Source organism: Lissotriton vulgaris, chromosome 3_1 (genome assembly GCF_964263255.1).
Source record: "Lissotriton vulgaris chromosome 3_1, aLisVul1.2, whole genome shotgun sequence".
NCBI classification, from domain to species: Eukaryota; Metazoa; Chordata; class Amphibia; order Caudata; family Salamandridae; genus Lissotriton; species Lissotriton vulgaris.
In genome coordinates this window covers 718,133,386-718,161,119 of record NC_141689.1, presented here as the reverse complement: position 1 = coordinate 718,161,119, position 27,734 = coordinate 718,133,386, and the positions used below count along the sequence as shown (strand labels likewise).

At 44.7% G+C, this 27,734-nt stretch overlaps 1 protein-coding gene across 2 annotated transcripts in view; it reads left to right on the top strand.

Annotated features, from left to right (window-relative positions):
• MCC (MCC regulator of Wnt signaling pathway) overlaps window positions 1-27,734 on the top strand; it is a 1,280,822-nt gene that overhangs the window by 1,071,681 nt on the left and 181,407 nt on the right. For both annotated transcript variants that reach the window (XM_086961033.1, XM_086961034.1), the window contains 2 exons: window positions 3,148-3,288; window positions 23,915-24,015. In XM_086961033.1, coding sequence (XP_086817159.1) covers window positions 3,148-3,288; window positions 23,915-24,015 — 242 coding nt within the window. The remainder of the gene's footprint in view (window positions 1-3,147; window positions 3,289-23,914; window positions 24,016-27,734) is intronic.

Here is a 27,734-nt window from a genome sequence, read left to right as displayed (position 1 = left end):
GAAGGAGATTTCAGCCAGGACCTGGGGTTTTTGTTACCCAATGAATGTAAAGCAAGCAAACAAGAATGAGTTCCCACTCAATACTGTATATCTTTTGGGGAGTAATTGGTAAACGTTCAGCATTCAGTGAACTGTGGTGTAATTCTATGAAGGAAACATTCTCTCTGAGCCCAGTATTGACTGCTGAATTCCAGACACACTGGTTTTCATCATAGATTCACACTGTCAGAGAGAGGCAGCCCAGTGCTTCCCACTAGAACGTATAGCGCTTTCTGTGCAGGTTTAAAAAGCATGAAGTGTACTACCTGTGAGTGGTGGCCAGCCCTGACATGGCAGAGCACCAGGGTCCCTTTCCTGCCACAGTGGGGATAAGTGACCCACATTCTTTTGTGCAGAGCAGCTTTTTGGGGGGGTGGGGGGGGGGGGTGACGAGGGGCAATGGAACTCGTTACCAGCTTTTTAGTCTTTATAGATGTGTTTTAATGACTTTCGGGCCATCGTGGGGCCAAATTACAGAAAGGGCCTGTGGACACAACAGGAATGTTGCCCTCTTTGTGCTTTCCCAGAGTACTTTGGTATAACAGAAGGGGCTGTAAATCCTTGTGTGGCCCCTTCTGTAATGCTGAAAGTGCTGACGTACATGTAGCGCCAGCACTATCTCTAGAGGGCATTTGCTCATTCGTATGGGGGAGTGGCCGATGCAAATGATGAAATCACTTTGCCTCTGAGCCTGCGCCTATTATGGAAGCAGGCGCAAAGGTAAAGGAGCTGTCAGAATGTGTACTGAAAGTGCACCACAAAAAGATAGTGTACTTTTAGTGCACACCCTGATGCCAGTCATCTGGAGGGCAGAAAAGGGGTCCCATGGACTTCCCAGACATCCCCCTGCAGGTGGGTGCAGTTACTCACTACACCTGACTGCAAAGGGATCTTCAATCCTCAAAGTGCAGACGGGTTGCCGCTGGTACAGTGAAACACAGAGCAGCTTTGAAGCAGTCGATCTGTATTTTACTTGAGTATGCTGCCCTTTGGGCAGCATGAGTTCGCAGCTGCCATGAGAGCAGTGCATTTTCTGTCATGGGGTGCAGTTTCCCTGTTGTCACACGGCACACCTAAATCAAAGGTGCGCCATGGCACAAACAGGAAAAGTGTGCCCTATGTGTAATAAGGGCCAGGTGGGCCAGGCTTTCTGGGGCCTTGATGTCATTTCATCATTAGCATCATTTATACTTCTCTCACTCGAGACAAATCTCCCTTTTCCGAAGCCTCGGTTAGACCACAGAATGAATCTGTCCAATGGAGAACGCATACATGTTGTCACAGAAGGATATGATGCGCTTGATCATGGTTCTCATGAGCTACCCCGTTATGGGCTTGCTCTCCGTGGAACACCTTCTCTTCTGAGATGATGATGGCATCTTTCACTGTTCCCTGTGTTTATTTCTGATACATTTATTACTTTCAGGTACATCTAGGGAGGTTAGTCACAGAGTATTTAATTTTGGGTTCCTTTTGTTGTTTTTCACCAATATCAAATTAATAATTTCGGTTTAGGCAGATATGTAGTTTTTTTTGTTTTTTGCCTGGCAACATTGCATCTTTTTCCTTCTTCTTTATGGGAGGAGCTTCTCTTTCTGCCCCCTTGTTTTATTTTAATTTTCCTGTTTTTTTTTTTAAATGTATCGTTTCTTAACCGAACCCTCACCCATAACGCTTTATGTAGCCTTCTCAATATTTATAGTCCAATTTTTTTATTTCCTTTTTGTCCAAATATATTTAAATAAACATGTCTCTGCCTCTAACTCCATTGCGTTATGAACCAGTGCAGCCTTGAGCTCAGCTGCTGGTGGAATGGAATGGATGCCATTTGTTCATCTTGTTGCTCTCTGGGAGCACCCAGGACCTTGGTTTGCTCAGTTAGGTCCTTTCAGTAGTAAGAAAAGTCCATCTTGCTGCAAGTAGGATTCTGTGCCTCTTTTCAGCCGGCCCAGCAGTGGTTACTTAGACCTGTGCAAGGTGATTCGTAAGCTTAAAACCAATGCACCTAATGGTGACTTAAGACAAGTGTCATCCGAAAGAGACCCAGAGATACCTCTAGAGATTGATAATCCTTCTGTATTCTTCCCAGTCACTCACCCATCCAACAGAACCATAGTTGAACCTTCTGCTCAAGCATCCACTCTACCTCTTGTCCATATTCAGGACAGGATAGGTTTACTGGAGAGTCTTCCAGGGTTTGGATCTCCCCACGGTCTCCTATTCCATATAATCAACTGCTCTTCAAGGGCGCTCTTGTCCCCCGACGCCAGCAGTGTACCAAACGCTTGTTTGAAGTCCCCCATAACTCTACACCGCAAAAGCGGTTAACTGCCTGCCCTATTTTTGTGGTCATTAAAATATTCAAGCAAGAAAGCCCATCCACTTTGTTTATAATTTGTGAATATGGCCATTCACTACTCACTGGCTGACTGTCCCATAGGCGGTCCTGACCCTTCCCACTCTGCAACACAGGTTGAAAATGTACTTTACTGTATTATCAAAAGGGGGTGGTGATGGACGGAGCATTTGAATCAATCAAACACTCACACCCAGTCAAAAGACCCCTTTTGTACCGCTTTTGGCCGCCATAAGTGTGACAGGGTATGCTCAGACGTGAGTCCATTGCTCACTTTGCCACTGGATTCAAGCAAGCCTGGCTGAAGACGGCTGTAATGCCAGAAACCGTTCCTAGGAAAGTTGTTTCCGGTCCAGGAAAGGCATGGCTTGGCAGTTCGGGCTGGACTGTTCCCATGAGGCACAGGGTCAGACTGATTTGCATATAGCCATGTCTGAACTGGGGTGGCAGAGTGGGCTAAAGAACGGTGATGGCTCAAACCCAGACCTTTTGACTGGGTGTGAGTGTTTGATTGGTTCAGATGCTCCGTCCATCACCTCCCCCTTTTGTACCGTAACTGTATTATCAGTCTTAAGGCTTAATAGGGGCATCCATCACTTGCATCTGCGCAATGTGCTACAGTGTAGCTCTGCTGGCTTGGGCACAAAAGGCTGTTACACCTCTGTGCACCAGTATTGCATGTATTGAGTGTAAAGTAAGATTTAAAAGACAAAGCTGTACATGGGGGCTAAAAGCTATTTTTTTTTCCGCAGTCGAATAGAGCACCTAAAATCACAGAATGATTTGCTGACGATAACCCTGGAGGAGTGCAAGAGCAATGCAGAAAGGATGAGCATGCTTGTGGGGAAATATGAATCGAACGCCACAGCTCTGAGGCTTGCTTTGCAGTACAGGTAAGCATATGCCACTGAATCACAGCTGACCTAGTGTGTTACACAGTGAAAAATATATGAAGTTGTTTTTTAGAAAATTGATTGACAAGATGGAACTGTTTCCCCTGAACCACATTTTCTCTCGTCAATACAACCTACATTACATCTCATTCCAAACTTACAGTGCTTTGTTCTAAACAACTATGGGTGACACCTTTTGAGATTGTTCTGGCAGAACGTCCCCTTGTTCATCTGAGCCAGCTAAACAGTCCTTAATGTGGGCAACTCATCTACCAAAGGCCCCGCCTTACCATCCAGTTTTTTTGTGATGGGCCCAGAAAGATTTAGTTATCCTGACTAATTTGAATAGGATGGGTTGTAAAAGGTCTGGCCTAGTGGTTGTGTGGTTCAACCGTTTACGAATGAATATACATAGAAATGGGCAGATATGAAATATGAGTACGGGTCAGGAAAGGGCACTTGAAAGAAAGATAGTGTCACCCGCAACTTGGAGAAAAGATTTGCAGGCACTTCTAGCATGTATGCCTATACATTAAAGCCATGTAGCACCATACTCATTAGGAGGAAATATGGCTACACGTGAATATACTGTGTACAGCATGCACCTGCATAGTGACCTGACACTGATGACCATCCGTCTTTACAAAGTTCATGCAAATGACCCACAGACCACCGATTGATTACGTGAACTAATAAAGTGGGACTTTGGTGTGCTGGGCAGTACTCCGTGTTACACGAGGCTGACAGATTATGCTGGGAGATTTTGAGCCATAGTTGGGCATTATGAAACAATTGGCAGGCACTGAACAGTCCTACCTCTATAAAAAAAATCCCTGTGAGTTGCGAAGGCGGCCATTCCAGTGACTTATCAAACAGTTGTGTGCAGGGCTGACCGCTGTGCAGCTCTTTGGTTAGGTCTGGGAATTTACTACCTAATAGAAAAGTGTCGCTGAGTGCCTGAGGTATTTTTGAGAGGCAGATAGCAGTCAGTAGCAGCAGTGGGTCAAAATAGAGGGTCCTTCTATGGGCTTCGATGGCTCTCATAAAGGTATTTGGGTAAGGCAAGCAAAATACACTAAAAAGAGCCTATCTGGACATTGTTCATTCCTTTGGATACCTTAGGATAAATAGGCAATCACCTGCATAGAATCTCCATCATCAGGATACTCCTTTAACCGAATAGTCCACCCAGAATGAAATGAAAATATTAAAATACTCCTAGAATTAGAGATTGGGTGGGGAGGGAGTTCTGGTGAGACCGCCACCACAGTGGCCAACTAACTGTACAGTATCCAAAACAAGTATTGGCATAGCCATTAGGTCTTACCTTTGGGACCTTGTAAGAGCGTGCCTCTGAGGAACCGAGAGCTTGAAGAAACAAAAGCGGTAAATTAAAATAAACAAATCAGCCATGCACTTTAAACATAATAATTTTCTTGCAAAGCAACAACAAAAAATACACGCTATTACTGCACACCCCATTACTGCACACCCCTTGCCTTATGTTGTGGCTGCTAAAATAAGGATGGTTGTGTATTTGGGCATAAGCGAAGATTGAAATATCGAACAAAAGTACCTGCTGCGCAAGTTTCTTTGTTGCATTGACATATTTGAGAAGACACATCAGTAACACAGATGGGAGTTGTGGACCGCTGTATTATTGTGGTCAGGATGAATTAATATTTGCACTTAGACAAAGTGCTTAATTTGTGCCAGTTGTTACAGGTGGTAGGCTCCGGCAGTTATTTCTGGGGGTCTGGACTTAGTTTTCATAATTAGAGTTTGAACTACAGCAAGAGAATAAGAGTGGGAACAAAGGAGGAAAAGAAAGGATGTAAAACTATTGTGCAGGCAGTACTTAAAATACACTTGTGTAAGTACTCTGTTTCATAAAAAATTGTAAACATGAATACCCACAGAAAGATGCAAGTCATCCAGTCTCTTAGTAGACTGCCAAAAATGCATTAGGTTCCTGTGGCTACCTAAAAAAATCAAAAGGCAATGCAAGACTAAGATTGCAAGCATGCTTGTGTGGGAATTGTGATCTGTAATTAATAAGTACCCATTGCTGGTGTAAAGGTAAACAGGAGTATTTTGTATTCGATAATAAATTTATGAAGCATTAAGACAGTACATGCAAAGGACCCTGATAAAATATCACTGTAAAACAAACATGCACATATTGTACAGCAATGAAGTAGAAAAACAATTAATAATAAATGCATTTCCTATTATTAGGACAAAATATATTAGGCATGCTTAAAAGCGATAAAAATAACTACTTGTCATCCTAAAGAGGGTAAATGAATTGACAAAGTAAATGACAACATTCAAATATTGTGCATTATAAACTTGGAACAGATATGAACTCCAATATATTACGGTGCACTGCCAAACTCGCGGACAGCGGGGGAACTGGCGGGTCTGGCCATGTAATACAATGGCCTGCGGATAATGTCACGGGCCATTCCCATGGTGATTGCCTGCAGGATGCAGGTCACTCTACTCGCTCTATCTATAAGTGGCCTGGGACAGACTGAGCGGGGTCCGTGTAAGGGACCATGGAAGGAGCGTAACGGGAAGGGCGTGCTGAACAACCACAGATATCCCACTTGAAGCAGCCTGTGGTGATGTTAGAATTTGGTCTGCATCAGACAAAATTGGCACCTAGTTATAAAATTAAAAATGCAAAGAACATCAGGGCAGAAAAGCAACCACATGAAAAAACAAGGGGCGCCCGTGAAGAAAGATTAAGCACACTGGAAATTAAATTAAGTAAACAAAACACGATCGTCTCCCTCCAATGCAGACCAACAAAAACAAGGAGGCACTATTCGTTCCCGCAGGCAAAACACGGTGGGATGCGAGGAATGCAGCTGCCCCTTCACGCCCCTGCTCACTCCCAACAGCTAAACGCTGTGGGAGTGACCAGTAAACAAAGAGGTGGGACATGCATCCCCCATTGGCCAATTGTGTGCTTTCATTTTAGAAAGCCACACGCAAAGGCCAATAGAATGTGTGGAAGTTAAAAAACCACACGGACAAGTTTGGAGAAAGTCTGGAGTGATTCCAAGAGGCCTCCCCATAGAGCAGCGCATGCGCGCTGCGCTAGGCTCGACCTAAAAAGGGACAGCCTGCTTGTGACAGAACGAGTATTGGCAGATAAAACCAAACACTTGATTATCTCTGAGTTTTAGCTGAAGGGTGTATCTTGGGCCGCAATATGTCGATAACAGATGTGGCGCAGCAACATCAACCAGCAGAGACCGCCAGTGAGGCTGCCACGCTCCACTATGCTTAACACACTGCTTTGAGAGGGCCAAAGAACCCACACTACCCCCACAGTTGTGAAACTGTGGAGTTGAATCACTAGAGAGAGATTTGTGGCTGGTCATAAGTGACCTACGGAGTACCTGAATGCTCCAGCTCTCTGTCTGCTGGCAGTGGTGCATGCTGAGGGTCTGGCAGCAAAGGAAGGCAGCTAGAGAAGGTTCACTGCAACCACTCCTCAACAATGTGCCTTCCTTGACCAGGTCTCCTTCATAGAGGGAGCTGGAAGAGCTTTGAATCCTGTCACTGCCCATTAGGGGAGTGCAGGGCAGTTACGAGGTCTGTAATGCAGCTGGATCTTAAAACATGTGCCTGAATGATTTACCCAGCTTAAAGGTCTCTACTTGGACTTCTCAATGAATCATGCTCCCCAGGGGCCTCAAATCTGTATTGAAGGTCTTGAGCGGGGCTGCCTCAGGTTATCCACGGACAGACTGAAAAGTGTTGGTTACTGTCACCTGACCAGAGGATAACGTCAGAGAAGAATTAAACACACGGGCCTACTGTAGGCTTTGAGATGCTAAAATGACAGAACGTTCATTGTAAAACTTGATTGCATCTTGTATTTCAGCCTCAAAGACTTGCATTCGGGAGAGCTTAAAACCTTGGAGGAGAAACACTCCTATGACCTCTCCATTCAAGGACTGGCAGAGATTAGAATGGAAATACACTGAGTTTGAGGATACAGCAGAGCAAGAGGTTAAACATCTACATAAATATGCTAGGACTAGGGTGTATGGAGAAGCGGAGCAACTGAGCAGGACGCTTGCGCTTTTAAGATGTCCTCTTTGGCTGCCGCAAGCCATTACCCAATTGGAGAGTGTCGATGGCACCATGCTTTATGATGCTGCTGATGAAACTGGTGGATGACTACTCCAGGATGTACAAATCCCGTATCCCCAGATCTTGTGATGATTATACTAAGTATTTTGAATGTATAGCCCTAGTCTGGATGAGAGGTCCCCTAAGACAGTTTTTACACATATCTATCATGTTGAATGAGGTTAATGCAGCAATAACAGGGCTTTGGGTGGAGATGGGTTCCTGGCTGAGTTCTACAAGGAATATACCACACTCTTTGCCCCTCAACTATTGCAGGTATGCAATGAGGCACTTTGCGTGTTGCAATGTCTACTCTTGTCCTCCCCCCATGAGTCCAAACTTATTATCCTTCTTAAGCATGGTAAGCCGCCTGCCCATTCTGACTTCTATAGGCCTTGTCCTTAAGAAAATCTAGATGCAAAGATTTTAGCCAAAATCTTGGCGAATAAGCTGCTACTGCTCCTCCCTGATCAGGTCTTACAAGACCATGCAGGTTTTATTCCAGAGAGATCTACTGCCTACAATCTTAGAACACTCTTCACCCTTATTGATCAGTTAGACCCGAGACAGGAGATGGCAACGGTTTTTCTGAATGCTGCCAAGGCCTTTGATTCCATCGAGTGGGTATATATATATATATATATGTGTGTGTATATATGTATATATGTATGTGATATTGACTCGTATGGGTATACCCATATTAATCTGGCTCACTTACTGGATAACAGCACATACTTTCAGATTCGATTGAGTGGGGAAGGGTATCCGCCAGGGGTGCCCATTGTCTCCTCTACTATAAGCCCTTGCAACAGAACCCCTATAATGTAATATGACAACTGCATGGTAGGCGGGGTCTTGCCTTTTCTCCGTGAAATTTGATAGTGGTATTATATGCAGAGAACATCACATTGTACTTCTCAAACCGACCCAAAACCACATTCCTTCTATTTGTGAGTTCACTATATTCAAAGCTCTCCGGTGTTAGAATACATTGGAATACGTCCACCATTCTCCCACTGATGCAGGCTCCTCCGCTTCATGGGCTAGAGTTTCCCCTTGCATGGAGCACAACTTCTGTCAAATATTTTGGCGTGTGGATCGGTCAAGACAGGACCACGATAATAAGAGATAACTATGGGACAGCAATGACCTACATCAAGGAGCGCATTCGGTGGTGGCTACATCTTCGATTATCACTGGTAGGGAGAACTGTTTCGGATGAAGATAGTCATCTTACCTTAACAACTCTCTCTTCAACAACATTCCCACACCGCCGAAACAGCAATATTTAAAAATTATGAAATCCCACATAATTATATTGGCCTTGGCAAGCAAACATCGAGTGCAATGGCAGGTGCTGATCCTTTCTTATGAGCAGGGGGTCTAGCAGAGCCAAATGTCGAGCTATATTAATATTCTGTGAAGCCCATTTTGCACATTACTGGATTTAACCCCTACACCCTCACACCTCCATCCTGCACACATATAGCAATTGAGCATGAAATGGCACATCCCACGCCTCTGGGCGCATTACTGAGGCAGATGCCACCCTACAGCCGAGTAGATGTAGTCTGCTGCTTGCACGTAGCTGGCTTGCGAGTGGATCTGCAAGCAACTGGGCATCCCTATACTATACTCCCCTGTGCAGTCCCTTCATCACTTTCCTTTCACATTGCTTACTAAAGCGAAGGCAATGTTACAGAAGTTAATAAACAAATGGGGAATTGAGTTGCTGGTTTAACTCTTTCCCATGGGACATTCATAGGGTGTCCTACTACGATAGACAATACTGACCCCTCCTTCCTGGATGTATCCCATACATTTGAATCTACACCCTCTTAGGGGACCGGTGTCCCACATTTGTTTCAGGAGCCCCCAGAATCCAACACTGACCATGTTCCTATCGGCAGAGTCAGACAAACACTTGACTACAAAACTCTACTCCTCTATGTGAGCTGAAGCCACCGCACTGCAGCCTAGGGCCACGCGAATATGGATGGCAGATTGGGGGAAGCAAATCTAGATAAAGAAAGTGCTTGCTGTTGCACCCAGACAGGGGAGATGTCACATTTTTGTCGGCTGAGCCTGATTCACTTTCAACATGTGCATCAGGGCTTCCAAATCCCCGCCCCCTTCAAAATATTTACGCATAAGTTACAAGCTCATTCTCGTTGTGCCACCTGTAATGCAGAGGTAGACTTTTTGCATTTGGCGTAGGTCTGTCCTCGAAATCACAGTGTCTCATGCACTAGCTGAAATGATGAATCTGGACATAACCTCACCCCCAAACTTTGCTTTACTTGATTACACTGGGAATATGCCACATGCCGTAAGATGATTCACTTCATTGGCAATGCTGTTGGCAAATATGCCAGTATCCTCTGCATGGGGTAGTATCCGTGTGCTCAGGGGGAGACTCTGGCTGCAGGATTTGACATATTATAGTCACTTGCTGGAACTCTAGAATTCCACGATCCCTCAGACCCTACAATCCAAAAATATATTGAGCTCACTTCAAACATGTGTTAAACCATGACACTGAGGATACTGAGTCAGGATAGGCCAGGGCTGTCTGAGATGGACAGAAGGGATTTAGGAGAGAGGAGATTGGAGTTGGCTATTCGTGTGACCTCTAGATTTGGCATATTAAAATGACTAAAAGCTGAAATACTGATGTGGTCTCATATAGATTCAAACTGATGTCACCAAGTGCTTCAAGGGAATCCCTGCTCTGCTTTGTGTTGAGATCTGTCAATGGATACATTGTAGGACCATTAATATGTCTAGCTTACTTGTTGACATTTGTCAATCCTACACTGAAACACACCCAGAAATGTACTGTTTTGTATTGATTTGCAATATCAATAAAAGTTAATAAACAAACACTGCCATTCAGATACTACATTGTCAGTTGAATCAGAAACAGCAAGCATGTTGTTAGTCATATTAATGACCCCACCACCACCCGGAGCCGAAAGGGGATCACTGTGGGGAAGCTGATACCCTAAGGAAATCACTGTGTCCACTACAAGCTCCTAATGTTCGTTCGACTGACTTTCTTATTTAATTCAAATATCAGGTTCATTCCTCAAGGGTCATCGATTGTTATGTAAGGGTGCAGATGAAGAGGGTGCATTAATGATTTCCAAGTTTGATTCTAATGAGCAGGCCAGTAAATCTTGACTGTCTGGAAGTAAGGTGGATAATGGCAATCCCCATGTCGCAAAAAAGCGTAAGCAGGCTTGCTTGAAGTGCGCCATAGTGGGCCACAGATCTAGCTTTCATTATCAGTCAGGCACCTGCTGCACAAAAGCAATGCTTGCTTAGAAAGACGCTTGCTATTCCATAGGGTAATCTGACCTTGTCCAGGCATACTGCAGTTATCTAGCAGTCAGTGGTTTATGTTAATTTAAAGAAAGTATTATGATATTCTGAGCTCTCATATGCAAAGAAACCCCAGAGTTTCAAAGACATGGATCTCCTTGCTCAACTTTTCAGAAAGGCCAGCAACGATAACCTTCTGTGATCAGAATTCCACCCTGACAGAAGCTATCCTTCCACCCAGACGGAAGCTATCCTTCCACCCAGACGGAAGCTATCCTTCCACCCTGACAGAAGCTATCCTTCCACCCAGGCAGAAGCTATCCTTCCACCCAGGCAGAAGCTATCCTTCCACCCAGACGGAAGCTATCCTTCCACCACATAACTGCGAATGGATGAAATGGGAGGAGGTCTGGCAAGAAGTTCCTTGGTATTGCACTTTCTCCAGATTTGGCTCACTCTGGTTCTAGTGGGTGGTTTGTCTTAGCTGATAGGTGAATGGAGTGGAGAGCCGATTGTCCTCTATTGCAGTAGATAAGATGCTATAAACTGTTGTCCAGTTACCTATTGTCCCCAGTCCTAAATTACTCTCCGCAGAAGGTGATGTAATTGCGCAGGTATGATGCATCAGCGCCATCATTTGTGGAAATACGGTCCTGATGGATGGACAGTGAAGCAGAGACAGTATGGATTTATAGGTATCTGGCAGTAATTTGAGACCTGCACGAGTCTCCTTGTTCAGCTTGTTAATGCCTCCGTGAAAACACATTGAGTTCGTTCTGTCACAGCATGTGAAGCTGTTCACCTAGGACCAGTGTTCAAACTCTTGGGACTGGAGGAAGCAGAGTTCAAGAGTCTACTGTGGATGGCCCCCAAACTGAGACTTTGCAAAGCATGAGCCCACAGGCCAAGACCGTTAAAGTTACAAATCCCAAACAGTAATTATGCAGGGAAGAGTTTTGTATGGCACATAATTACCAATCACTAATGAGTGATGCATATATTTAACACATTTTCTCGCACAGGCATGAAAAATTATTAAACTAATTGCCATCACAATTAAATTCCACATTTTTTGTTCACACCAATTAATGTTCTCTCTGATGGAGGGTCGCAAAAAGCATTCCTACAATTCGGAAGTGACAAGTGTAATTTCTAAAACAAATATCTGTGCACCACAGTCCTATCAAATAAACTGTACATTGAGGGTCGGAAGAAGATGCAAGTTAAGCAATAATTTGAGACAGAGCAGTGAGTGATAGCAAGCACCCTCGAAAGTCACTGTACATTCTCAAAAATATGTTGAATATATAATGCTATGACTATATACAGGCTTTGTTAAATAACCTTGCATTTCATATATAATTTTGTACACCTATCACTCATCATGGTATATGCAGCGCACTGGGAGAGCAGAGTACAGATGCTGGTATAGTCAGTTGTCCTCTACCAGAGCACAGAGGGTTCACATATTTACCGTCAGTGCAAAGCTGTTTGCACTTGTTTGTAATGTGAGAAGAGCATTATCACTTCCTGGTGCCAATTGGTCTCTTGCTACCTCGTTGACCTTATCCTCCCATCTTGTGTGCTGTGATGAGGTTTATTTAGAGCTTCATAGGTGCTATTGACACGACTGCAGAACAGCCAGATCATGGCAGCCTGGCTAGTGTTGGACGTGCATCCCACAGATCACAGCACGCTGGCATCCATTAGAAGCAAGCATCTGGTCCAAGCCTCTAAGCATTGACCACAAGTTGGGCCCCCAGTTTCTCAATGACTGACTTAGACAGTGGTCTCTTCGTAATCTTTGGTCAAGTGATAATCTACTGTCGCAGCTCTACAAAAACGTACATTTCGAGCCCCGAAAAAAGCTTTTTGAGCTCTGTAGCGCAGCTGTCTCCCAACCTTTGGTTATCAATTCCTTAAAATGTGCATCGTGTGTGCGTTGGACCCCACACAGAGGAGTATTTTATCTCACAAGACCTTTCACATCTTAAAAGTAATCTTATTCATCACACTGTAACATTCAGTTCTTTAACTCATATTTGTATTCTATGCAGAAAGCAATCTTTTTTGTTACTCTTTCCGAAGCACTGGCAAAGCGAGTAAGTTGGTCTTAAATGTGCTAAACAACATTTGTGAGTGCCTGTGTTTATGCGTTAGCACATTAAAGCCAGACCTATTCGCTTTGCCACTATTTGTTGCGTTTGGCAGCTTATCTCTGGAATGGACTCATTGGGGATCTACTTAGGATTCAAAGGCCTTAACACGTCAAAATACAGTTTAGTACATTCTTTCCTGCCTCTCCAGGTACCCACTAGTGTGTAAGTCTGCTATTGTTAGGCCTTAGTGAATGCTTTGTGACACCATCGTTTTTGTGATTTTACTCCATAAACATGTTTTCACATACATTATTTTGGTTCATCTCGAAATTCATGCACCGTCGTCTTTAAAAAAAAAACACTTGCAGAAAGACTATGAAATATATTTGCAATGCCAGTTCGCTCATATGATGACATTTTTAAATGTTTTTGTTTTTCTATTCCGTCAATTTTGTTTTAAACAAACCCCCTTAATCCTTAATGGTATACTTAATTTAAAAGCACAGCCGCACAGTTGTCAACACCTTCAGGATTAAAGTTAAGTGCCTTTTCAAGTGCCCAGTCTTGTTAGGATGCTACTTCTTGTCAAGAAAGGCGACCGTGAAATGTTCCAGACATGCCTCTGCCTGAGTACTTTAATTTTCAGACACCAACAAGGTCATGAAGAGAGCTGAGATGGGAATGAGAAAGGCAGCACACACATATTTTATATGAAATCTGTTTTGTGGGTTTTAGTGCTAAGAAAGGAAGGTCACCTTTTCATACCTGGGTTATATTCTTCTTGCAAACATGATGAATTCCTCCCTGTGTAAAACCTGGCATGAAGGATGCTTTTTTTTACATTCCAATAGGGCTTTGCTTAGATTTCGTACTCTGATTTCAGGAGTGAATCATTGAAGGCAGACTCGTATTTACGTGGCTCAGAAGCAAAAGATAGTTCATTTAAAGGGCACCCCTCTAGGAGACATGCATAAGACTGATATGTTATGGACGAGTCTTATGCTTCACTCTCTCCAGACCTATATCTCGATTGTTATGTTTTTGCGTACTAAAAGCAAAAATAATATACACGTTTAGCTATCTGAGATATTGTCAGCATTAATCTCTAGTGCTAAGTTCCTTACCTCAAGATCCTGAAAAATGACAATATTCAATCCTTAGCACTTTAACATTTAAAGTTTCTGATAATTAAAATAAAAAAGTAGAAAAAAACAAAACCTATGCACATTCGTACACTGTCATGTTTGTTTTCTTTCTTTTTGATAGTCTGGCATGACAGCACAACCGTCGCCAGACAAATATATGAGAATCACCCCGAGAGGTGTTTTTGACTACATCCAAATAGGAGCCAGGAGCACGTTTTGACTGGGAAGAAAGTGCGTGCTTCCACAAAAAAAGTGCTCGTCTCCAGCACAGCTGTTATCATTTTATTTATTTATCCAGCTGCCTGAGCTTGAACTTTCAAGGACCTACACGTGACATTGTAGTGTCTTGGATTACTACATAATTTATGTTGTTTCTCTCTGGCAGAAGCACAGATGGAGGAGGACAGTCATAAGCCTACATGGATTTTTAGGTCTGGCTTGACAGCGCATATGGCACCTGACCTTTTAACCTACACCAATATTATTCTACAGTTCTTTGCTTCCACACATATACATATCCCCATGCTATATATTTGTAATACTTCACATTACCCTACAACATTCCTTTAAAGCCATACCTATTGGATTTGCCAATGTTTGGGTGAGTCAACTCCTTGTAAGCAAACTTTAATCCAAAGACATCTTTTCATTACAATTGCAAAAAACCCAGAGGGATAAGTAGATATAAAAAACTTACTAGCAGAAAAGGTTCCACTTGAAAGACTTATAAAAAACCCTAGAAAAGTTACCATTTTGCTGTAGAGTGAGGAGTATCTGGCGCCAGATCTGTGACATTATACCTTAGAAGGTCCTACTTTCTACATGAGACTTGAAGTGAAGGGTCAATATAAGGAAAAGGAGTGTCTGAGAGGAGCATCCACGCAGGGAGATGTGGTGGAGTTTGGTGCAGATATACCTAGGCCCAAACTCAAAGGCTGTCCAGGGAACAAGGCAGGGTGCACGGACCTGATTTCGATGCCGCATACAGGGGGCTTCTGATACGTGGTCCAACTTCCCCAGGTTATGTAGGATTCTGACGACTGAATTGTGATCTACCTGCAAACGTTGGATCAATACCAAAGGAAGTACGAGGTAGCAGATGTTACACTACTCAATTCTGAATTGACTTCCTGTTCCCTCTGCTTGGGTTCTGGGATGGGGAAGTAGTAAAGGGCAGATTTTTTTTACAGCCTCAGCTGATGTTCACAGAAACCCACAACCGAGATGACATCATCTCCGCTGGTGCTCTTATCCATACAGAAACTAGGACTTTTTACCTGGCGCAGGTCTCTCTCTATAAGGGAGAACGCGGGATTCCACAAACTGTCCTGACCTAATGCAATTATATCAGTCTTGTTGGCACTGAGCTTCATATAATTACTTCTCATACAGGCTTGGAAGGCAGAAATGCATCTCTTTGCCAGTACATGCCAAGACGTAACCTAGTACATTAAGCAGTAACTTTAACAATACGTTTGCCTATACATAGACATCCAAGTATTGTCTTCAGATTGTTACAAACAAGTGCTCTTTTCTCTTGCCAAAAATTTGACGAGTTCTATTGATATGAGCTTTGACATACTTTCAGCCCAGTCCTCTTATCTTAAATGTTCATATTCGTAAATATACTCTTTTTCACTACAAACTTGTTTGCCACTCAAACCCGTTTTTGATCCAGAGCCTGAAGAATTGCATTTCTTAGTTTCCTTCAGATCATTGACTGCATCATTCTTCATTCAAATCTCCTGGAAGCAATAATACCCCTGGGAGTTTGAAGCTTGGAAAGTTTCACAGTGTATTTAATTATTTGAAATCCCGTCTGTAATGTTTTTTAGTGTTAACTGTGTATATTAAATACTGTCAAAACATACAATCCATCTACATCTCGGTAGGCCCAGCGGTGCAGACTCAGAACTACAGTAACGATAAGCAGCACCACAATTGCAAAGTAAGCATGAGTCTGCCACCGAAATCGCCATAGAAGTCACTGCGGTAACAGAGCCAAATGGAGAAAGTAAGAGCTGAGAGAAAAGGGAATGAAGTACACACAATGTAAATGTATGTATAGGCATTTATATAGCGCACTACTTACCCGTAGGGTCCCAAGGCGCTTCGACCGCTGCGAAACCCTTCCTGGCTTCCCTGAGAGATGGTCCCTTAATGGGTATCTCCAGGGTGAGACCAGGCATCCCCGGCGGACTGGTGGGGCCGTTAGTGAAGATGAGGCAAGCTAATGCCCAGAGTTGCCGAGTGTGATCGCTGATCAGAGTGGGCACCGAGGCGAGAGAATTATCAAGTCCGCTGACCCTGGTCCAGAAACCTGCCGCGCCGGGAATCGAACCCTGGTCCCGGCCCGTCCTCTGCTCTCGGGTCTGCCGCCTCTAACCAGTGAGCCACACTACTTCACACAAGAAACTAACGTTCAAATCCCAACACTCCCTCCCCCTCCAGGGGAGTTAATCCTGAGCCCACACTACCCGGGAGGTGATGCCCTGCCCACCAAAGTACACACCTCCTCAAGACATGAACATTCTGTCAACAAGAAAGCAACCATAGTCATGGCTTTAATTGCTAAGGAACACCTAGCAGAATACACATTTGAAAACACGTATTTTACTATTATGATCTACTCTTAGCTTCATGATGAACCCACTGCGCTCAGCCCCTTTGCTTTTAAGTCCTGCTTAATACTTTGCATGGCCTTCTTGGTTTTCACTTCCTTGTGCTGAATGGCCTCTCAGAGGATGAGATTCATCAATTCCATTGTGTCAATCACTATCATCGGCTTTCTGGTAAAGGGGTTAGGTCCTTCTCGCCATTTCTTTAATTTCTCCTGATGGTGTGGCAACAAGACAGTACATAGGCTGATCTGTAGCACTTCTGCAGGCACATCTGCTGGGAGATCCATTATACCAAACAGTAGGATACAACACATCTCCCCCTTATAGAGCAACAGAAAATATAATGGACGTAAGCTAGTAAAATCCTCAGGCAATACGTCATACAACTTATAAATACCATTCCAAACAAATAAACAGAAGAAGTCAAACAGACAACCCAAAACTTCTCTGCTTATCCATCAGGGATAACTACTACACGTTCCCATCCACAGCACTTTAGATTTCTTGGCAGGACCAGGAACACAAAACGCCCTCTACTGCTCACACTAAGAGGAAAACCAACTCCATGTTCCCCTCACAACACAAATTCACATGAGTAGGACTGAGGAACACAGATGCCCTCTGCTGCTCATACTTCGGGGAAAACTAACCCACATTTCCCACACAACACAATTCCACTTAAGTAGGACCAGGGAACGAACACTGTCCCTCTACTGTATAATATAAAGATCTGAAACACTCCCTTCTCCCCCTTACTGCCCCCAGACAGGACCAGGGCTAAAAGTCACAGACACACTACACCCCTTGCTGCATTCACACAAGACTAGGGCTACTCCTAGCCTCTACTGCATCACACCTAAATATGAATTGCAGGACCAGGGACCGAACATTCAACACATACTCCCTCTTCTGCATACACAACAGAGCTGGGGAGAATACTCAACATGACACCAACATGTCACTCAACACACACTCCTCTTCTGCATACACTACACGACCGGGGAGAAAATAAAAAACATATACTCTGGTAACACCCCAAGGAACCCCCACCCAGTGAACGACCTCTTACCTGAACATCATACCCAGGGTATCTCTCTCATGTATGTCGGCACTTCTCAATAAACTGACATGAAGTCCCAATGTTTCTGCAACTAACTGGTTCCACAAATTTCACCTCCGGGCCACTAACCGACCTCACAGAAGGCGGATTACACCTGCCAGCCACATTCTGGACTTCCAGACAACAGAAATTGCCACCAGGAATAGCGACATCACAGTTACTCACTGGCCGTTAAATGTGTAACTTCACATTAAATCTGGGAATGGCGTAGTGCTCCAATGTACCACCATGAGACACTCTCTTGTATATTTGCCTCAAATTATCTTCGTTAACTGCCAACTACAGGGCAACAAATGAACGCTAAGAATTATGCACTGTAAGCTCTTTTCTATATAGAAAGCCCTGATCCAAGATGACATCCTCACGTCAGCCTGATGTCGTCGTTGTGAAGTCACACCCATGTTGCCTGGGGTCGCGTTATTGTTGCCACTCATTCTGCTAGCCAGAATGAAGATGACACAAGCGCTCCACTGCACCACTCCGCTTGTGACCGCAACAAAGAAGACCTCTCACTCAAGCGGGTTCTCAACTCGTTCCAAGGCACGCGGGCGCCGCAGAAGGTGTCTCCTTGCTTGAGCCAACGGTAAGCCTCAGAATAGTGTGTGCACCTCCTCAGGTTTCTTTTCCTAAAAAAAGACCTGTACCTCCGTGTGCAGTAAATGCCACCAAAAGGCCTCAGGGATTTGTTCAGCTGCTTAAATCCTCAGCAGTCATCCATATGGGTATCCAACAGTCAAAATCTGCTCACACGTATGGGTCCTCAGGGTAATTGGTGGTGTGGCCGGTCCTCAAGGTTCCAATTTAATGGTATAAATTCGCTTAAATGCTGCCAATCTACTTAAATAACAGATTCACATCCAGAATTACACTTGCCTGTGGCCTGGTGAGGCTCCCAGGGTGGTTCTGTTTCCTTCCAACGTAATTTTTTTTTTGGTCTTCCTCTTACTTTTTTCCGTAGAGTCAGTTTCTCTTTTCTTTCTTCCACACACAGTTCTCTTGTCGTTGCCAGTGTTGTAGCAAAGGAAGCAACATAGCAGGTCATGTAGATATGATTGTAGGTTTCTTCTTTAAGTTATGTCTTCCGTTGTAGGCATGGGCGTAGCTTTGTGGGGGTGTTTAGGGTGTTACACCCCCCTAATTAACATATTTTCTGATGAATACTTGAGTACAGGAGCGCTCAGTTGGGTATGGTGAGTTGTCTGTCAGATTTAACTTAAGATTTTTGCATGCACACACTGACAAAAAAACATACTCTCTCTCATCTCTGTTTTGAAAGTCCTAAAATGTTTTGATTATTTCACAAAATATTGTGTTTTTATCACTTAGTACTCCTACCAACCTGCATTCCTCTCCCTTTTCACTGCCCTTGAGCCCCTCTCATGCACCCTGCTTGTCATGTAATGTTAATGTTAATGTTAGGTGGTGTTTTGTATAGCGCTCGGCTACTCCGAGGAGTGTCCCGGCGCTGTAAATGACCAACAGAGGGAGCAGGGTGGCAGACGGCGAGGGGGCAGTCCTACTGAGCAAAAAGCCAGGATTTGAGGTCCTTCCTAAAGGCCAACAGTTTGGTATTCCTGCGAAGAGAAATCGGCAAGGAATTCCAGAACTGAGGCGCCAGACGTTTAAAAGATCGGCCACCAGTTCGTGCTCTTCTTATAGCTGGGACCACAGCTAGAGCCAGTGACTCTGACCTCAGCGATCTGGCAGGCTGATAGAGAGCTAGCCTCTTCTGAATGTATTTGGCCCCCGTAGCATGAAAAGCCTTGTGGGCCAGAGTAAGTGCCTTAAAAACTATCCGTTCCCGGATAGGCAACCAGTGGAGAGTGTACAGGAGGTCAGACACTCTGGCTCGCCTATGTAGGCCAAAAATGGCCCGAGCCGCCGAGTTCTGGACCACCTGTAACCGTTGGAGAAGATACTCCGGCAGGCCCAGATACAGGACGTTGACATAATCAAGCCTTGATCCAATAAGGGCTTGCACCGTAGTTTTCCTGTGTGCCAATGAGAGCAAGGGGAGGAACTTACGGAGCATCTTAAGGAGGCCAAAACATGTTCCTGCTAAGCCAAGAATCTGGGACTTCAGCGTTAAGCCATTATCGATTTTAACTCCAAGATTCTTGGCCATCGTAGATGCTGCCGATGGAGGGAACATATTTACAGGCCACCAGTCCTGCCAGCTAGGATCCGATCGACAACCGAAGAAGAGCACCTCAGATTTGTCTGAGTTACACTTGAGGCTGTTAAGCTGGAACCATTTAAAAACAGCCCCAAGGCACCCTCGGATGTTCTCCTCGTCGAACTCAGACCCCTTCCCACACGTGAAAATGAGCTGGGTGTCGTCAGCATAGGACACAATCTGGGCCCCAAAAGACTCTGCCAGTGCCGCCAGAGGGGTCATAAAGATGTTAAAAAGAGTCGGGCTCAAAACAGAGCCCTGGGGAACTCCGACCTCCAGTGACGGCACTACCGCAGAAAAAGGGGGGGCCCAGACCGTTTGACAACGGCCCGCTAGAAAGGATCTAAACCAGCTGAACACCGTCCCCCGCAGACCGATCTCACTAAGTCTAGTGAGGAGGCCCTCATGGGGGACGGTGTCAAAAGCCGCTGACAGGTCGAGCATCACCAGCATGGCTTTTCCTCCTGCATCCAGTACTTCCTTGATTGCCTCCGTAACTTCCAACAGCGCCGTCTCGGTGCTCAAGTTGGTACGGAAGCCGGATTGAGTGGAATGTAACAGATTGTGGCTTTCAAGGAAGCTAGAGAGGGATGTATGTACGTGCTTCTCCACGATTTTAGCAAAGGCTGGCAAGAGGGAGATAGGCCTATAGTTAGCATGTATCTCCGGGTCCAAGCTAGGCTTTTTTAGTAATGGGATGATCATGGCTTGTTTTCAGACTGACGGCACCACACCAGTGCTGAGGGAAAGGTTCAGCACGGGGTTGACCAGAGGATTAAAAACCTCAGCTATTTTAGCCAAAAATTTGGCTGGGCAAGGATCCAGGGGATACCCAGACTTAAGTTTAGCTAAGAGCTCCAGTGATGTAGATGGAGCTAGAGGTGGAAATTCCGAAAGAGTGGGCTCATGGCTAGAGACTGACCCAACCCTAGCACTGGGGGCGGGATCTGCCACTACCCCAGCCAGCAAAAAAGAGTCCTGAATAGTCTTGATTTTGCTGGAAAAAAAATTGGCGAGTGAAGACACCCAGGATTCCGAGTGTACACATAACGGCGTACTCATTTTGGGGGCAGTGAATTCCCTTACAATTATAAATATCTCTTTGCAAGAATTGGTGGCCACCTCAATCCTCTTAGAGAAATAGGGTTTCTTCTCAAGCAAAATATCCTGATGATAGGCTTTAATGGAGGCCCGATACGTCATCTTAGCTGTGATGTCATATTGGCGACGCCAGGCCCTTTCCGTAACCTTACACTGCCTCTGTGTCACGGCCAAGGCTTCCGTGAACCACGGTGCAGAAGAACGTTTGGCAGATTTGCGGGGGGTAATCTCGGGGGCAAGATAGACTAACCTCTCAATAAGCCATGTCTGCATCGATGCCAAATCCCTCTCTAAAATACTCGACAACGGGCATGGGTGAAGTAAAAGCGCCTGAGCCATCATTTCAGGGGAGACCCGATGATTAGGCCGCCGGGCCTGACAAGGCCGTAGAGGGGTACTATAAAGTGGTTTATCAGTGCCTAGGATATAGAAATTAACCAAGAAATGGTCCGACCATAGCACAGGAGAAGGAATAGAAACGTCTATGTGAACGGTGGGGAAAACCTGATCAAGGGTATGGCCTTTGCTATGCGTGGGTGTATTCAGGAAGGGGGAAAAACCTAGGGGGGAAGTGATATCACAGATCTTAATAGTATCCACGTCCAACCTGTTGTCCATATGGATGTTAAAATCGCCCAGCACGATACAGTGCTCTGCTCTCAGACACAATGCCGAGGCCACTGCCTGCAGGTCTTCATAAAACGAGCCCATGGGTCCCGGTGGTCTATAAATCACTAGCACTATGCAAGATTGGTGTGGTGACAGTGATAAGGAAAGGGCCAAGGATTCACAGCCCGGAATGGCATCAGTAGGAATAACAGAACATATAACAGACTTCTTCACCACAATTGCTACACCTCAACCCCTGCCCTTCGGCCTGTCCTGCCTAAAAATAACATAGTCCAAAGGGATTGCAGTGACTATGTCAGGATTCGAGGCCTCCCCCAGCCACGTCTCAGTGAGGAACAGACAAAAAGGTTTCTCAGTATCCAGAAGCTCATAGATGTCTACCGCGTGTCTGGCCAAAGATCTAGTATTAAGGAGCAGACATAAATGCTTACTGGGGGAAGTGATGGAAACTGAGACGGAGGAGGAGGTGTTGCCTGCTAGCCAGCCGCAACCGGTGCAACGCCTCTTGCCCCTGTGCCGCCCAGGAAAGACCGTACAGCAAGAGCTCACCTCGTTCTTAAGAGCCAATAGCTCTGTTGCAGTATATTTCATCATGGCAACCACTAACCTAGGATTAGAAGCCTCCCCGACCGCACCAGTCCGCCTCCGGGACGCTGACGGGCGCAGACGGGATGTATTTTAACATTATATGCCAGCGTGATTGTCTGGAAATCTGAAGCTCACACACCCCCAATCTCAAAGACCAAGGTTGTAGGTTATAAGTAAGGTGGTAGATACCTATGTAGTGCCCCACCAGGAGCAGCATCCAAGTGACACTCATCCAAACACCAACACTCTCAGCATTCCAGTGACCTCACACTCTGGCTGAGCACCAGGGAAGAGAACATCAATGGGGAGGATGCATTATACCAAATAGTAGGATATAACAGACTGCATCTCTCGTACCTGCAGGGCAGTCCCTCTTCTTCACTGCTGTAATTTCTCAAGACTTAATGGAGCATGTGGCCGCAGGCAACATATCACCACCACAATATACCCTCTCTCAGATGTCACAAAGATCTTTGTCAGAATCTGAAGTTACAAAGATGGGTCTGTAGACCGGACAATGCCTCTGATGGGATGTTTGTAGTCGGAACTCTCTTCTCCTATGGTTGGGAAGCGAGTGCCCCACAGTCACTGGGAAACAGTACTCCTCTGGCTTGTCCTTTCCTGGGATGTCCTCCTTCAGACAGCAACTAATGTAATGCTACTGTCATCTCTGTATTCCTATACCTCGGGGGTCTCTGAACTACTTAGTTGCTGGCACTCCATCATCTGCTCCCTGTCTCTTATGTGAGCGAGCAGCTGCAAGGAGACTGTGGTGATTGAAACATCTTCCTCCGCACAGATGCATCTCTGCGTTTAGGGCTGAAGAAATTGAGGGCTTCCAGAAAGGTATCACCACCACACTAATGCAGTGTTGCACAGCCCACCCAGGTATGGAGACATTCAAAGATTTTGAGCCTAGCAAAGAGCCCCAAAGATCCGTGACCATTGTAGTGCCTGCTGGCTCCACCCGCTATAATGTTTGTAAACAATTTTTATAAAAATGTTGGATACCAGTTACGCACATCTTTTTGCTGCCATTCCACTCTTGTGCCCTTTTCTCACAACCCTTAGACTTTTCCTCCGCCACATCACATAGGAAGTTCACACTGAGGCCCACATGTTGTGTAGTCCTGTAGTGTTTTGAGGTGTACTTTGCCTGCGTCATAATTTATGGGATATGAAATGGTTTAGAGACGTATGTGTTTGGGGATTGGTAGCTGATTCCTGCCCTGTTGCTACCTTGCTTGCTTCTGGGTGGATGCTCAACAGCATGCAAGATGTAGTTCCTAGGTGCTTCACTGGTCAATTGCGGAATGTCACTCTGAAGGTAACAGTCCTTCAGGCTCCAGAAAAATCAACGTTTAGGCAGATCTTATCCAGCTTCAGATGAGCCAGTGAACCCGCAGAGTGGTACCACGGATACCTACTATATTGATTGCGCTTCAGATAAAGCTTATAACTCAATGAGCTCATCTAATGTGCATGTTTGGTTAACCTGTTCGTAGACTTTGGCGTGTGACTCCTCAGCCGCCTGTGATTGCCAACCTTTGAACCTGCAGTCACAAAATGGTGGAATGAGGTTGTTGACTGACTTAGGGTGGAGGCCATACTTGTGCCTGGGGGACTAAGTGCTGGTCACTGGTTCTAATCTGTTTTTTTCTCCTCCTCAGTGAACAGTGCATAGAAGCATACGAGTTGCTGCTTGCTTTGGCAGAAAGTGAACAGAGTTTGATTCTTGGACAGTTCCGGGCTGCTGGTGTTGGGTCCATGGGTAAGTACACATGTACTGCTCTGTGTGCTCTGTTTAGCTACAGACATTATTTGTTTTGTTACCGTGGGTGTTTTACTACCTTTCTTCAGCTTGGGTTGGTACCTCGCTGAAAAGCCAGGAGGGATTTTGATTTTCTGTCGCTTCTTATAAGATGTCTGACAGGTTTAATAATTGGATTTCTTTTACCCTTTGAAAATCGAGACACAAGATAATATATTTCTGAGAAGCACTATCTGTTTTCCGTTGACTGTATTACCGTCAACAGCACAGGCTTGAATCAAGCTTGAAACTAATATACCTGCAAATCCAAAACAAAACATTAGATCACAATGTCATTTTAGCACCGTGTCGTTTTATTTCTGAGTATTAAAGATTTCATGCACTGATTTGTTTTTAGAATATGGAAGAGTTTCTGTGAGAGAAATCGAATATCCAGTCAATTTAGCTTTTTTAATTATTTTACTGTGTGTTTGTGACCTTGAATGGGCGCAGCTCTTGCTTAGAATGCTTCGCTGATACTACTACGTGGACTGTGCGAGAGCCTGCATGTGTATGGTGGCCCCAGCCCTGGAGCTAGTGGCGGCCTAGTCTAGTGCTTTACTAAACAGAGGTAAACGGCATTAACAAACCGCGCCACTGCTTCATTTTCTTCCTTTGGAGAAGGACTGCATGTGCCACGCCAGACTGCCACCATATCACTTGTTTTCCTTCTTCTGTCTGCTGTGCTAGGCTATTGAATGTGTGACAGGTCTTTTACTGCCTGATAAATGTTTGACAGCAATTATGACCGTCTCAGAAACTTATCGGTGCAGTGAAAAGGGATTCGTTTCTCACGTCCCAAATATGTGACCATCATCTCTCACCTCGTGAGCTTCCCGTCAGAAGAGGTCTCTAAACAGATATCTTTCTGGAAGTGCAGGAATCTACACAGATGGCTGAGCGGTATGTCTTGCTCCCCATGTGCAGCTCGATGTGTGTAGTCTAAATTTTCAGTCTCCTGTTCCAAGGTAGAGTAGAGGCAGGCAGCATGATCTGTGTACTCCTCTAACGATAGATGCTGAAGTCATACATACTGGTGTTCAAGCGACATCTTTTCTCTCTTTGCCACCTTTTTCCTATTGTTCTTTCCTTCCTTCATCTTTCTTCCTTTTCTGCCTTTCTCGCTCTTTTTTTGGGCCAAACTAAGTATAAGGAATAAGCTCCATCCCAAAAAATGAGGGCCAGTTCCAACCACCTGCAAGCACCAGCACAAATTAAGCACTGGCCTCAGCCCGTGGAAACCCCTGTGCTCAAGCAAAGTGTCTTGAACTTGAAGTGAACCCGTTGTGTCACGTAAAGCCGAGTCAGAGGGTTTCTGATCTTCAGTTGGCATGGCAGCTGTAATGTGGAGAATCACATGCGGGACAATTGAATGCTGCTTCCAAGCATCAGTCTCTGCATCTGCACCAATAAAATGGTAATCTGGCGTTCTTGTGGAGAGCTTCTTGCAGAGTTCTTGAACAAATGAAAGAGCACCCATCTTTAACCTTGATTTTCGAAAAGATAAAGATGAAGGTATGTTTGTGCCTTGGCAGCAAACTCCAGTCAACTTGAGCTCTTTTATTAGGCTGCAATAGTTGGGCGAGCGGCATCCAAATTATTTGGTTACCCTAATGAAGTCCACAGCACCCCAAGCAGTAAAGCCTCCCTTCTTTTCCATTGGTTAATGGGCTGACAGATTGTTCTCTGCTAATCAGAGAGCAGCATCCTCAAATTCACACTTGCTCCAGTGCCAAAGAAGTAAGCCCCTTGGAAGGAAGAATCTGCTCCTTGTGTTTTTTGGTTGGTTGTTTGATCTTCACATTGCATGAGTTTGGACACATTACCGATGTATCCGGAGATTGCCTGCAGTCTGGTGTTGGCAGGAGTGGCCAGAAGAGCCCATACTTTGTTTTACATATTAGTGGAACCTATTTTGCAGTGTTGTCTACATAGCGCATACTATCATTTGTATTGATGTATTAATATATTAATATTTGAACTGAAATTGATTAATGTTTGTGATAAGAAACATTCTTGAAACCTGGTAACAGGCTTCCCTATCCCTGCAGCAATTCTATGACATATTTTAGATATCTACGTTGTTGTGTGTGCCTTATGTGAGTGAAATATTCTCCTCTGATCTGTCAAGCCAATTTGGATGTCAAACGTTGCCTCTAATCAGTACATTCTCCAACTTGTGAGTCGGATGTACTTCTTCTTTTCCTGAAAATCGCCTTAAATCTTAATTGGTCTCCGATTCAAGACTCCCTGTTCTAGTATCTTTCTTTAAAATGTTCATCTCCGATCTTGTCTGATAAAGGGGTCATCAAGATAATGCCCTAAAAATGTATGTATGAGGGATAATAAGCCAGATATTCCTGGTATCCAAGAAGAGAATGGACTTTTGACCAATTTTGGAATTATACAATGTGAATAGGTTTCCGAAAAAGAAGGAACGGTCATCCTAACCCTACCATGCAGCTGGTGGACCTTTACAATTGGATGCCGTCCTTGGTCTTCCAGAATGCCTACTTTGCACCTCCGTTGGCAAGTAGCATAGCAAGTTCATCCCTTTCGTAGTGGAAACACTTTACTGCCAATTTGTGGTTCTCTAATTTGACATTACATGGGCACCACAAGCTCTTTGAAATAGTTGTTGCCTATTTGTGGCTAACGTGTTATGCTGTCTGTACACCAGGCTAATGAAGGTGGGAAATCTTTTACCACTGAAGTACCTTATAACCCACATGTCCCCTGGTGTATGACATGGGATTGCTCAAATTTCCTGACTCCTCCACAGAGCTGTCCCTTCCCTCCAGTTCATTAGTGTGATTTGTGACATAGTGAAGGCTTGCACTTTCCCCAGGAGGCCACAAAATAATTGATCTTTTCTGTCCACAGTGCCTTCTTTGTGCTGTGAATTATTTTGCTTGCTTGGCCACTTTTGTCTTGCATATTCCAGGTCATCTAAGTACATTTATAGAAAAGGGTGCTTCAGTGAGTGACCTTTCAGACCTGATGTTGCTTTCCGACTCATGAGCATTTTATTGTATTGGGCTTGTGGAGAGACAAGTTGCTAGAGGAATAGTCATTCAGACCTTCTTAGCCCCCAAAAGTCCTTGTGATAGGTGCTTCTATTGTGGGTTGGGGTCTGATCTAGATTATTTTCAATCCCAAGAATGTTTTCTTAGAATGATGTATGATCAGTTTGTCTTAGCAGATCATCATGGTGCAAAACTTGACCAGGCAGATTACTTAAGCAGGTTAACATAAGCCTTCTGCATGTCCTTGCAATGTCAACAGTAGGTCTTCTGGGACTGAGGGGAGTAGAATGAGCAGGACGACACAAATCCTGACGGGATGTGGGATTGAGAAATTGGGGGAAGGGTCGTAGATTTTGCAGATTTTACCCAGGATTAGATTTCCTTGAGCCAATTCCAAACGTATGCCAAATTTACAGTTTTATTTAAACACATATAGTACAGCTTGGAAGAGACATCCAAGACATTCTTGGTGCTAAAACAATACCTTTATGTGACAGAGAGCAGGCGACTAATAACTGCCCCAAACAAGGCCCTACTTTCAGAGACCAAATGAGGTCTGTCATCCCTCATGGAAAAATGGTCACACGACCTGGGAGAGAATTGAATAATACTGACTGAACCTGATACTCTCCTATGCCCCTAACATATCTAGAA